This window comes from Notechis scutatus, chromosome 2, assembly GCF_049901735.1.
Source record: "Notechis scutatus isolate UNSWTSFEM ecotype Mainland chromosome 2, rNotScu1.2, whole genome shotgun sequence".
In the NCBI taxonomy this organism is placed as follows: Eukaryota; Metazoa; Chordata; class Lepidosauria; order Squamata; family Elapidae; genus Notechis; species Notechis scutatus.
Window position 1 is genome coordinate 75,719,910 of NC_142010.1, and position 14,033 is coordinate 75,733,942.

The following is a 14,033-nucleotide window of genomic DNA, read 5'->3' on the forward strand; positions in this document are numbered from 1 at the left end:
CCCTCCCTCCCTCCCTCCCTCCCTCCCTCCCTCCCTCCCTCTCCCTCTTTCTTTCTTTCCTATACCTCTCTCTCAATTTCTCTTTTTCCTTCAAACAGACATTGTGTGAACAGTTGCGGAGTGAAAATGAGGAGCTGAGGACAAAGTTGGAAAGGGAACTAGAGCAAAGGAATGAGATATCAGAGAAACTAAGGTGAGTGAACATGAAGTGGGAAGGGAGTACGTTGGTGAGCAAACATGCAACTGGGAAACAGGAAAAAGTCCCCTATCCTGGAGTAGCTATGTTAGTGTTACTACACATATTGATTCTAGTATCAAGTTTATTCATTAATCTACTTTAATCTACCCGAACAGGAAGGAGCAGCAATGTGGCCAGTACTTTATAGAAAAAGTTACAATGGTGGGAAGCCCCAGAGAATTCTAAGGGAATTTCCATATGTATGTATGTATGTATGTATGTATGTATGTATGTATGTATGTATGTATGTATGTATGTATGTATCTGTATCTGTATCTGTATCTGTATCATCTATCTATCTATCTATCTATCTATCTATCTATCTATCTATCTATCTATCTATCTATCTATCTATCTATCTATCTATCTATCTATCTATCGCATGGTGCAGAATGAGTCTAAACATTGATCGAAAACCATTTACTTACTTAATGAAGGAAAGGCCAGAACTCAGGTAAAGTTTAGAAGAGAATTGTGAGGATCTTCCCACTTGAATGCTAGTTTGCTCAGCTTGTGCAGGGTGGCGTAAAACTATGCCAACAAGCCCCAAACAAAAAGAGCCTAGCACTAGTAGTGGCCTGTTTGGGATCAGGGCATCTCACATGTTTTAGAAAATCTTTTTTAGCCCAGAATGTTTCGTGAAAGATCAGAATAGCTCATGGAGAAATATTTTTCTTCCTTCTCAATGAAAGCGAGGTAGTGATTCACATATTCTCCCTGACCAAAAAGAAATGGCCTTCCTTTCATAAGATTTATCATGATCTGTGAGATCTTTCAGGGGGAAAAATGCATATTTGATTTGCATTTCTTTCAAAAATTCTAACTAGCAACAGAGGCACAAGGTTTATTTTCACAGTTGTGAATGTACTTGAGAATTGCTACAAGAGCTTGATCCAGAGCATCACGAATCTTTCTTACTTTTGATGGAAATCATATGGAGACGTTGTAGAATTGGGTTTTAGTCACACAGACATCATTTGTATCCTGCTGGCTTCAGCTGGTAAAAGCGAAGCTTTTTTGAATACCCTACCTTCAACTCCATGATTATTCCAGTCCAAACCTTATTTTTTAGCTGGAAATGTGGGCTAATAATCAGATTTGCTTTTTAAAAAGCTATGTGTTTAACTCTCCATGAGATGGTGCCCTTGGTATCCAGTTCCGATATGAATTCTACACTCCCTGAGCAACCTATCTTCTAGGATTGTTAGTTAGCTCTCAAGTAGGGAATAAGAGTACTACAGGTAGTCCTTGAGTTACAAATGAAATGAAGCCTGCCCATTCTATTTGTAACGTGAGGATTTGTGGAAGTGAATCCCGTATCTTGAATGTGATCACTCCCTCCTTTCGCCCACACATTCGCTAATCGAATGTGTGGTTTGTTAAGTGCACAAAAGGTATTATCAGAGTGGGGAAGGCCATGGCGGGGCCTAGTGATGGAACAGGCCACTTGCTTCAGACCACCCCAGGCCTCCCTGGCCCACTGAAATACCTCATGCTCCCCACAATTGCTTACCACCCCCAACCTGCTGTGCTATGGGTCACTTACTGTGCAAAGATCTAGCAAGCTGTCTCTTCTCCAGCCTCTCAGCTGCGTGCGCCCCACCACAGTTCCATTTTGGTGTGCGCAGGCCTCGCCTGGCACTTTGCTGGCCAAAACGGACCATCCAACACTCTGTTTTGGCCAGCAAAGTGCGGAGCGGAAAGGAATAGGCAGGACAAATGTTGCAGAGCCTCAGCAGTTGTTCATAAGGGCGAACAACTGCTGTGGTGCTGCAACATTCATAATTTTTGGATTTGTTTATGTTTACTATCATGTAACTTCGAACATTTGCTAAGGAAATGCTTGTAACCTGGGATTACCTGAATTTTGCACTGCCATACATTCTGTTCGTGTTATAATGCGGTCCATTAACTGCTTGGACAAGAATAAAAAAAATTGTTCTAGCTCAATTTGTAAATCAAAATCAGACTCTGTTTCAAACCAACATTCTTAGAGTAAATGTAACCTTAAATTCACAATATGGTGTGTGTGATTTAAATATATGTTCTTAGATTTATATCCTGCCTTTCCAGCAGTAGCTTAAAATGGCATATACATAACATTTCTGGGATTTTTTAATAATAAAAATGGAAAGAGCTTTGTTTTATTCTTTAGGCAGTAATAGAACTGTTATAGACTAACGTGATAAGAATTGTGCTTTAAGTCATACTGAGACAAGGAAGGACAAAACCAAGCAGAGATTTCTTATTGAAAAACTAAACCCATTAATTCTGTACTAATTTAATTTAGACTTTCCCTACAGTTGAAAATAAATATATATGGTTGTTTATCTAACTTGAGAAAAATGATTCAAGGGCAGCTTCCTATTTGACCTACCTGTAGGTTTGCACGGACATACAGAGGGGGAGAAGAATTAGATAGCATCTCAAAAATAAAAGCAAGCAAAGGTCAGAAAGAAATATTTTAAAAATAAAAATTTGACACTTTTAATATTGCCTGCTGAGCTCTGTTAAAGCTCAACTCACAATATCAAATGTAAATATTGGTTGATTATCTATATTTGTACACATACCTAGATGGTATATATGCTAATCATTTTGTTGATTTAATTGCAAATCTCATATCTTTCATAAGTGTCTTTCTTTCAAAAGTTGGATTGCTCCTGTTTAAAAAGGTTGTTCCCTATCACTACCATTTAATTGCTGAGGGAGGAGCCAAATTACAGTATTCCATTTAAAAATAATTTCTGTAACATAATTATAGCATTTTTCCCCATGGATGTTATAGTGAATCATGGGAATTCCTTGTAGATGCTTTGAGGATCTGTTTGGAAATGCAGAATAGAAATCTAGCAAATTGGATGGTGCTATTTTGAGATGTTCTATAGCAAGCAATAGCACTTAGACTTCTATATCGCTTCACAGTGTTCTTACAGCCGTCTCTAAATGGTTTACAGAGTCAGCATATTGACCCTAACAATCTGGGTCCTCATTTTACTGATCTCGGAAGGATGGAAGGCTGAGTCAGCCTTGAGCCTGGTGAGATTCGAACTGCCACATTGCTGACAGTGGCAGTCAGCAGAAATAGCCTGCAATACTGTATTCTAACCACTGCGCCACCACGGCTCTTATATGGGGAAAAAAACAAATATATATCATCATAGTGATGTAAGAAAGTAGGGCTAGATCAGACTAAAGGATTATCTCCTCCAGCATTCTGTGTCCTCTAAATCAAGGGACACCCTTGGTCCGTGGACCGGCACTGGGCTGCGGCATGCTGGACGCAAACAAGTGAAGCCCCATCTGTGGGACGCAGACAGCATACGAAACCACGCCCCCTCCAGTCTGCAGAAAAAAACTCTTTCCACGGAACCGGTCCCTGGTGCCCAAAAGATTGGGAACCACGACTCTAAATATTCCATGTCAAATCCATCAGCAGGAAGTGAAGAATATAGAATAGAATAGAATAGAATAGAATAGAATAGAATAGAATAGAATAGAATAGAATAGAATAGAATAACAGAGTTGGAAGGGACCTTGGAGGTCTTCTAGTCCAACCTCCTGCCTACGCAGGAAACCCTACACCACTTCAGACAAATGGTTATCCAACGTCTTCTTAAAAACTTCCAGTGTTGGAGCATTCACAACTTCTGGAGGCAAGTTGTTCCACTGATTAATTGTTCTAACTGTCAGGAAATTTCTTCTTATTCTAAGTGGCTTCTCTCCTTGATTAGTTTCCACCCATTGCTTCTTGTCTTCTCCTCAGGTGCTTTGGAGAATAGCTTGACTCCCTCTTCTTTGTGGCAGCCCCTGAGATATTGGGACACTGCTACCATGTCTCCCCTAGTCCTTCCTCTCCTACTCCTACTTTTATTTTGAGTGGTATTTGGAGGCAGGTTGCCTGTGAATGTTAGTGGGCACTCGGTATAGTTATCATTATCCTCGGTGAAATAATCTAATTCAGTTAACGATACATATTTTTGGTCCATGAGCTTTAAAGTAAATCTTATTGTGAATGACAGCTACTGTGACAGCTGCCTTTACATGCTTAAAATGCCTTCCTTAAAATGTAATACTGTGTCTGATGATGATGATGATGATGATGTCTTTCTAATGTAGGTGTGAGAATCTGGAACTCAGAAAGATGGTGATGATGGGAAGTAAGGAAAGTGTAAAAGCAGAAAATATAGAATGCGCTGAGCAGCAACAGGTAAGAATATTTTAGGCTACGTTGAACCACTATCCTGTGACATATGCTGATAACATTTAGCCTCAAACTGCTTGGAAGTTATCTCTCAGTAATGTGAGCCTAGCTATATCTGAAAGTCTGCTTTACAGTAAAAGGGATAGATTAAAAAAAGATCCAAAGTAACATGTATTTAAAACTGAAGGGTGATCTTAGCTTAAACATCGAATGATCTTTTTTTTCCCCATCTTTTGACATAATGGTGCAAAGGTGTGTGATTTAAATATAGAACTGATTTGGAATATAACATCTTGAATTTTCAGGAAAAAATGCATAACCTGTATTTACTAAATACATATGTAGACAGATTCAGGATTCAACTTCCAATGGTTTACAATAAATAACAGATAACAAAATAAAAATAAAAGAATAATATCTTAAATTATAAAAAGGCTAAGACCATGCTACCAGTCTCGTTCCATCATTCCGTGGAATGAATATCCGATAAAGAGGAATCTTTTACGCTCAGTAATTCTTGCTTTCAGAAACAGATAATTTAAGGGAATTTATGAGAGAACCTGTCAAATGGCAACTTCTCTTAAAAGATCTCTGGTATTTTTAATCATCTCCATTCTGCAATATGCAGAATATTGGGGAAAAGGTAGAACTGAGATGTGCAGTATGTTAGATCAGGGGTTTCCAACCTTGGCAACTTTAAGACTTGTGGACTTCAACTCCCAGAATTGCTCAGCCAGCAAGCTGGCTGAGCAATTCTGGGAGTTGAAGTCCACAAGTCTTAAAGTTGCCAAGGTTGGAGACCCCTGCCTTAGACTGTAGATTTTGAAAGAAAGAGATCAACTTCTGAATATTGAGCTGGCTGCTTTGAATGATTTCTCAAGGTCTGATATGTATCTGCCTTTTAGAAGGGAGCCACAGAGGATCAAGTAGCAGGGAAGAGCATGTTGGGGGCAAGTGAGAAGAAAGTGAAGATACTCGAACATCAGCGCAACGAGGTAAGTCAAATACAAGGGATTTTTCCCCCCCTTAGAATTATAAAAAGTTTATATCAGGTGATGGCTGCTAGTAGATAAACAATAGAGGTTATTTACCTTCTATTCCAGAACTATTCTGAATGGTTCTCCAGATTCCCAACCTGTCATGTTACCTGCTGTTCTTATTTGTTTTATTTATTATATTCCTAATCTAACCATCACCAGAGCTCTTCCTAAACATGTCCTTTAAAGTATGCCCTATGCTTGTACTTCTCTTCCTGTCCAGGAAAGCCTTGGAATAGACTTAAGTGCAGTGGTGGGATTTGAAAATGTTTACTACCGGTGCTGTGGGCATGGCTTGGTAGGCATGGTGTGTCTTGGTGGGGGTGGCTTATTGGGCATGGCAGGGGAAGGATACTATAAAATCTCCATTCCCGCCCCACTCCAGGGGAAGGATTCTGCAAAATCCCCATTCCCTCCCCACTCCTAGGGGAAGGTTACTGCAAAATCCTCATTGCCTCCCCACCCCACTAACCTGCTTTTCAGCCCTGTTCTCCTGTGCAGGGCAACAGAAGAAGACCCAGCTGGTCAGCTGGGACTCGGGAGGCAGAGAATAGATGGGGGTGGGACCAGTCAGAAGTGGTATTTGCCGGTTCTCTGAACTACTCAAAATTTCCGCTACCGGTTCTCCAAAACTGGTCAGAACCTGGTGAATACCACCTCTGCTTAAGTGTGATAATTACCAGGTTTAGCAATGGGGGAGATACCTGAATGATCCCATGCAGAATATTGATTTAGAAAACAAAAGAAAGTTACATTTCAGCCTTGGGACTGTTTGCATCAGAGGAGGAAGGCTGTAAGGGGATGTGTCCAAAATAACTTGATGCATTTTTTTCTCTAGCTATTGGAGGTGAATAAACAGTGGGATCACCATTTCCGGAACATGAAGCATCAGTATGAGCAGAAGGTAATGAGAAAGATCCAGGACAGCTCTATCTGAGATGTTTTTGGCAGAACAACACAAGATGAGCGTGGCCTAGTTCTTATCCAAATGAAGGAATACAGGAATGCTAGCTGAGCCATAAGGTCTCAACAGCACTATCTGTTAGAAATTTCCTTTAAGATAATTATCCTTTATTGGCCTGGAAAGATTTAAACACTTCTGGGGATTTGAAGAAAAGAAAAAAGAAAATTACACTTATCACAGCTGCTAACTGCAGACTTAGAAAATATCAATCCAATAATACCAGTTTTGTGGTTTTTAAAAATTTAGTATCTTTATTTTTATAATAAACAATAATGTAGACAAGGTATTCTTTCACAGTTATGACCTTTGTAGCATCCCCATGATATGCGATCAAAATTCAGATGCTTGGCAACTGGTTCTTACTTATGACAGTTGCTGTGTCCCAAGGTCATATGATTACCTTTTGCAACCTTTTGGCAAGTAAAGTCAATGGGGAAGCCAGATTCACTTAACATTTTACTAACTTAACAACTGTAGTGATTCACTTAACAACTATGGCAAAACTCATTTAACAAATGTCTTGCTTAACAACAGAAATTTGGGGCTCAATTGTGGCCTTAAGTCAAGGATTACTTGTATTGTAACTCTGAAGTGAATGTCAGGGCTCCAACAAACCCACCCTCATTCAAATCAAAAGTCTCTAGCCGCATCTCAGAGAAAAGAAAATTGATTTATTAGGAGTGGCCATGTTGGCGTAAGCTGGGTGCAGCTGATACTAAATTATATCATACATTTCCCCCTTGACCCTGGTCTTCCTCTCACCCCCTGGATGTGACTTCTCCAATGGGACACATCCATCTCCAAGAGTCATCCATCATGCTCTCCAATAGCCTTCTTATGCTCCGACAACTTTGGGCTACTGGGGTGATTATCTAGGCATTTCAAGAATGCCTTGTTTTCCCCCATTCCCTTTTTCTGGCAGCTAAAAAGACCAAAGGAATATTTTTTTAGTTGACAGTGAACCTGGCTGGGGCCATTTTGGAGGCTTCAGGGTTGCCACAACGTGAAGAAGGGATGGGGGGGGGGGGACATAGTTAGATGGGGGTTTGTAGCCAAAACAAAATAGTTTCCTGTGGGAACCAAGGTCATTCCAACAGGTAGCTGGAAGGAGGAGGAGCACCATATCCAGGCAACCAGCCAGAACCTTGATTGGACAATGTTACTGATTGTTTGGGGAAAGGGGAACTTTCACTTTTAATCAGGTGAAAACCATGGGAACTTTCGGAATCGGTTTTCACCAGCTTGTGTCAATATGATATCGCCAGTAAAATTGTACTGTGAGGAACTTATCTGCCTCGGAGTTCTTCTTTCTATGGAGTTATTACTTGGAACCCTAAAAAATTTCATAGGGTCTCTGCCAAAATTGTCAGCAATGCCATATAATAAGAGACTAATTTAAAATTATATATTGTAGTACATACTTCTGGTGTATATACCTCCAAATACTGATTTGGTTCCTTTGAATCATGTAGACTTTACATTGGCTTTAAAATGCATGATGGTGTTTTGCATTTTTAAAAATTTCCGTCCCAACAGATAACAGATCTACGACAGAAGTTTGCTGACTCCCAAAAGGCACTAGCGGAGTTGGAGACAGAGCGAGAGCAAAAACAGAGAGATTTTGACCGCAAGCTTCTCTTGGCAAAATCCAAAATCGAAGAAGAAGAGGTATAGTCCAAAATCCCACTTGGAACGCATTTACATTTCTGCCCAAAACTGTAACGTTTACTTCAGATTTAAGTCTAAATGGGTTGACAGGCAGGTAACATTAAAAGCATTTTTCTTTTATTCCTACTTCTGGTTCCTCTGCAATAACTCACTATATGACAGAGGTCTCCAAACTTGGCAACTTTTAAGACTTGTGGACTTCAACTCCCAGAATTCTCCAGCCAGCATAGCTGTGCAATTGGTTTGCCAATTGCACAGTTTGCCACTGTGCAATTGGCAAACCATATTCAGGTGCAGTAAGTTAAAATACTCTCTATGGTTCATCAGTAGAAGGTCACCAGCAGTTTTTCATTCAGTTGCTGTTTCCTGAGAAATCTTACGACCCATTGCAGCATCCATGTGTTCACGTCATCCAAATTCGGACATTTGGCAACTGGCATTTATTTATGATGGGTTGCGGTGTGTCGTCCCCCCCCCCCCGGGGCATGTGATCATTTTGGCGACCTTTTGACAAGCAAAATCAATGGCGAAGCCAGATTCACTTAACAACGGCTGTGCTAACTTAACAACCGTAGTGATTTACTTGGCAAGAAAGGTGGTAAAATGGAGCAAACCTCCCTTAACAAATGTCTCACTTAGCAACAGAAATGTTGTGGGGGTGCAGTCGTGGTCAAAAGTCGAGGACTACCTGTATAGACCTCAGTTTATTAGGCCTTGTAAGGGAGGAGCAACACATAAAGAACTGGAAAGGCCTGCCCTCTGGTGGACAAAAGAGGTTTTTTCAGGTCAAATTCTACACTGCAAAAAAATTAATAATATGTGAGCTCTTTTAGTTTTGGATTTGATTTCTGAATGTTCTCCTCTTTGTATTTTCTGGAAGGTGCTTTACTCTGTTGGGAGTAGTGTTCATATTGCTATGTGTGGTTCAGGACACAAATGAGACACTGAGTGCCCCCCCCCTTTTTTTTAGCAGATATGGGAGTTTTTCTATGGGAGGGAGATATTTGAGAATGACAGTTACGACAGCCAGTTGCATTTGACGGGTATCAAAACTCCAAGGGCTTTTTGGTGTAAACAGACATGCCCTTGAAAGTTGACCCTGTTCTTAATCCCCTCTCGTTTCTTCTGAAGTGGCTTTCAGGCAGGTTGTTCCGCACCTGATGTGAATGGGATGGAAAGCTGTTTCTCCTTTTTATACATCTTCCTCTCTTTTCCTTCCACTCTATTCAAGGCAGAAAAAGAGAGACTGGGTAGGGAGGTGAAGGACCTCAAGCACAAGGTGAAGTTTCTTCAGGATCAATTGGTGCCAATCACAAGGCAAAGAGAGTATCAGGAGAAGGAGATTATCCGATTAAATAAGGTGGGTAGACCTTGTTAAAGAATTTAGAGGATTTGTACCTGGTTCCTCTTCTGCTTTTTTTTTTTTTTTAACTGTGTGAATCTTTTCCCCCCCAATGATGGCCTTTCCAAGGCAGTAGAATGATTCTATATCTCTTGCCCCAAATGAATCTCCTTCCACCCTAAAATGCTGTTTGGGGGGCTTTTTGTTGTTTGTGGAAGTATAACATGGCACCCACATTTATTCCTGCTATGTGGTTCATTGCAAAGGAGTCCTCCATAGCCCTCCACTTTCGCTGAAACATATGATAGGATGAATTGCTATGAACACGGGCTGAGTGTTTGTTTGTATATGGTACCTGCAAGTGAACCCTTTAGAGAAAAACCCAATAACAACTATTCAAAACTATTCAAAAAATCTGAGAGTTCAAAATACTCCAAATACTCAGTGCCATTTGCATTCTTTTCCTATTAATAGCATATTAATAGGATCATATTAATAGCATCACTTGCCATTGCTACGAAGAACAAATGTTATGCTAGGACAGGTTTCTTACGGTCCCTTTGTCTTCCCTCAGGCCCTAGAAGAGGTTCTGAATTTCCAAGCACCTCCTCGTTCTCCCTCAGCCACTGATCCTAGCCCAGGTCTCCGGCATCAGGAAGTGATGACCCAGAACGAGCTTCTGAAACAGCAAGTAAGCATTAAAAGTTTGTGATTCCCTTAAGTTCATAAAAATCAAATGCGACTTATTTAACAACTGTCCCCCTTAGCTGTGGAAATTCTGGTTCCAATTGTGGTTATAAGTCAAGGACTATTTTGTATTAATATTGTACTAGTTTCACTGGTGGATCTCACTAAGTGACTATTAGTACCAGAAATAATATTGTTAATTGCTTTAAGTGCCATTTTGAAAAGTTGTGTGTGTTGTATCAGTTGAAAAGCATGTTGAAAACATTTTATCTTTAAAGATATATTTTTTAGAATTAATGATAGGCAGTTACTCTTATATTCACAACATTGTTTTTTCTTTTCTTTTCTAAACAAAATCTTAGGAAAATGGGCTAAAATGGATTGAATCAGAATGGAAAGTGTTGTGTGAATTTAGGAAGAAATTTCCTTTGTCAGATAACCCCATGCTTTATAAAATTTATTGCACAGGTTTTGACTTTAGGATTCTGTGTGTTGTGTTTTCTTGACATCAGTGCTGAAACATGTAGAAAATGTGAATTTGGGGGCATAAGTGTCTGATCCTAGGATTTAAATCCTTTTTCTGCCAGGTGAAGATTTTTGAGGAGGATTTCCAGCGGGAGCGGAGTGACAGGGAAAGGATGAACGAAGAAAAAGAGGAGCTGAAGAAGCAGCTAGAAAAACTTCAGAAGCAGCTGACCCTGACTAATAACCAGGTAGAAAACCAAAAGAACTTCATTCTGAGTTTGGAAGCTTTGGTGATCTAAATTTAATCTCTTCCATGGAATCCCTTGAAGGGATGGAAGAGATGAAAACTAGACCATTGGCCTCGATTCATGGAAAACTGTACTCTGTTGAGCAATCTAAACTAAATAACTTGTGTTTTTGTTATTGTGATATGCTTACCAGAATCTCCAGATAACCAAGACACAGCCTTCTGAGCAAATACCAGTTGCTTTTGGTCTCGTCCCCTATTTCTTGGTCCCTTCAAGCATTCTCCCCTTTCTCTCTTTATATTTTCTCTCGCTCCCCATTCCCCTCCTAATCCTAGCCACAATCTTTGAAGGTTTATGGATAGACTTGTATACCCAAATCCTATCCAATATCCTTCTCCTACATAATAATAGCTGCTCTCTTAAACATCTCACAAGTTATTGTTTGATTATGTAGTTCTCCTCTGTCGCTTGTTTTATTCTTAAAGAAATTGGGGGGAAAATCACTAAAGGGCATGCTTGGGCAGCTTTTTAAAATTAGGTTTTAAATGGAACTAGAAAAGGCAGGTCAGCAAGTAGAGTTAAAAGATGTTTAAATACTTGCATTGTAAAGCACTTGAACCCATAAGACTTCGTAGTCGCTGATTAGAGAAAATGATTCTTTTTTTGTCAGTGTCCAGTACAGTTTCATGTGTTCTTACACTGGTCTTGTCTCTTGGTTACCATCCAACTTCACTTGCTTGCTATGAAAATACTCTCCCTATCTTCCAAGAGGTATAGAATAAAAATAACTCTGTCACTGAGTTAAAATGATCCACAATGGGCATCCAGAGTCTAGTTTGGCTAAGACTTGAGCAGAATATTTCTATTGGTCTGCTTGTTCTCAGTGCTAGAATGCAATGCTCATGGAAATCTATATTCTTTTTTTCCTCCTCTTTTTCATAATAGCTGCGAATTGTTAAAGAGGACTACCATAAAGAGAAGGAAGAAAAGGATAAGTTTAAGAAACTGCTTAAACAGCACAAACAGGTATGGGATACTGCACTGTGGAAATGCAAATGCTAGCTGGCTTAATATTATGACTTCCCAATACTGAATATATGCCATAGTTGTTTGACATGATCTATCAGTTCTTCATACTGCACTGTAGTAAAATCATATCTGAAATCAGGCTGGGCTTCCCTAACTTGTGCACTGCCCAGAAATGTGGACCTCGATTTTCAGAATTGTCAAGTTTCTCTGGTCATTGCTAGAATTCTAGGAATTGAAGTGCAACACGTTCGGAGAGTGTCCTGTTTTAAGAATTTATTGGATGTTTGTTTTATATAGTAAGATGGTGCAATTTAAATTACAGCCAAGATCAGGTCTAACTTGTGTTTCCCCCCCACCCCCTTGTCTTCGTCCTATAGCAGTGATGGAGAACTCTTCCCCCCACCTCTCAATAGCTTTCTGTCTGTCATCTGTCAATAGTAGGGTGTGCACATTTATAGACTGCTTATTCCAGTACTTTTTCTTCCTTATCCTAGGAATAGATTGAATATTGCACAGGGGACATAATGTTTCTTTAGTTGGTTTTAAAAAGGGATTAGTTAAAAAAGGAACAGGCCAAGCCAAAACAACCTGCTTTGATTAGGTTGATACACCGTTAACCTTTATAAACTAGGATTTCCACAAAGGTCCTTCACTTTCAACTTTCTACTTTCTCTCTTGCAGCATTCAGGTGACAGATTGCATCCTGAGCCACAGCCAGGACAAATCACCCCAGCCTGCCCCATGTACTACTTTCAGCACTCTCCTCCAATCCAGCCACACGCTTATCATGCTTATGAGGACTGGCAGAAGATCCGGTACCCACCACCAGCGGTGGCAAATGAGCATCCTCCAGTTCAGAATTATTGCGTCCCACCTGTGAGTTAATAAAATGTGCAGTATCAGAGTAAGGAACTAGAAGCAGTAAGAACAGAATACAATTGCCAGTCTTCTTTTAAAACAAAAAACAAAAACCCGGATAGAATTGGAATTCTCAGGTTCTGTGCCAAAATTTGTGTATAAGGAAACACAGGAGTGTAAACTTTCTTATTCAACAAGTGGTGCTTCCTTCTGTTTGCTGCCATTCATTATGAAGAGCTGGGAAGTTTCTACTACAAAATGTACAGCAGGGATGATCCAATTCAAACTGTTATGAGATTGAAACACCCCTTTTCTGATTTAAAACGTCTCATCTTTAAGCATAAAGCAGTTGTCTGGCGGACATATTTGTCCATTTTTGCTGAGTGATATTCACTCCTTCTCATGAGTTCCAGGAAGCCATAAAACAGCCAATTTCACATGTGAAGTGAATATTTTTCATGCTTAAAATAAAGACACTTCATGCTCAGAAAACCTGTGGAGGATTAAACAATTCAAATTGAAATGAATTACAGCTACTCCTCCACTTATAAGCATAAATGAGCCTGGAAGTACAATTGTAAGTCATGACTGTCATTAAGTGGCTCACCAGATGATCACCGGTGTGGTGATTATATGACTGCTATATATTTTTTTTGTAGCGGTCGTTGAGAAAATGTTGCAGTCATAAATTGAACCCACTTAAAACAATGGGGGCTTTTTCCTGGAAGCAGCAGAAAGTAAACATCAGAAACCAGCAAAAAAAAACAAAAAAAAACTGAAAATTGGGGTCACAGGACTGTGGAATGTAGCAAACAGCTGTAAACACGAGCCAGTTGCTAAGTGCCAAAAATGTGCTGATATACCGTATTTGCCGGCGTATAAGACGACTTTTTTGCCCTGAAAAAGATGCCTCCAATTGGGGGGGTCGTCTTATATGCCGGGTCATCTTATACGCCGGCAAATAGTAATTGGGAAGCACTGCGGCTGCCCGCGGCTGAGGCACTTTGCGCACCGTGGAAGCGAATCCCGTGAAGCCGAAAGGAGCAGCCAGCCTTCTCCCAGCTCCCAAGGAAGCGAGGCTCGCACCGCCCGAGCTCCGCTGAGGTATCCGGCTGGGGCTGTCAGGAGTTGTTACCGCTGGCGCGGCTCCGCGCGGCTCCAGTCCCGCGTTGCCTCGGGAAGGAAAGGCAAAACCAGGAGCCGCTGCTGCCATTGCAAAGCGCCGCCGCGGCTCTTCCTTTTTGCCTTTCCCTTCCCGAGGCAACGCGGGACTGGAGCCGCGCGGAGCCGCGC

The 14,033-nt window shown here is 40.5% G+C and overlaps 1 protein-coding gene across 27 annotated transcripts in view; it reads left to right on the top strand.

The window, feature by feature from the left end:
• Nucleotides 1-14,033, top strand: part of TNIP1 (TNFAIP3 interacting protein 1) — an 80,397-nt gene that overhangs the window by 63,543 nt on the left and 2,821 nt on the right. For 26 of the 27 annotated variants that reach the window (XM_087955143.1, XM_087955138.1, XM_087955148.1 and 23 more), the window contains 10 exons: nucleotides 99-193; nucleotides 4,358-4,448; nucleotides 5,348-5,437; nucleotides 6,318-6,383; nucleotides 7,980-8,111; nucleotides 9,343-9,471; nucleotides 10,028-10,144; nucleotides 10,728-10,853; nucleotides 11,799-11,879; nucleotides 12,564-12,758. In XM_087955143.1, the coding sequence (XP_087811269.1) occupies nucleotides 99-193; nucleotides 4,358-4,448; nucleotides 5,348-5,437; nucleotides 6,318-6,383; nucleotides 7,980-8,111; nucleotides 9,343-9,471; nucleotides 10,028-10,144; nucleotides 10,728-10,853; nucleotides 11,799-11,879; nucleotides 12,564-12,758 (1,122 nt within the window). The remainder of the gene's footprint in view (nucleotides 1-98; nucleotides 194-4,357; nucleotides 4,449-5,347; nucleotides 5,438-6,317; nucleotides 6,384-7,979; nucleotides 8,112-9,342; nucleotides 9,472-10,027; nucleotides 10,145-10,727; nucleotides 10,854-11,798; nucleotides 11,880-12,563; nucleotides 12,759-14,033) is intronic. The other variant, XM_087955153.1, reaches the window with a different exon arrangement.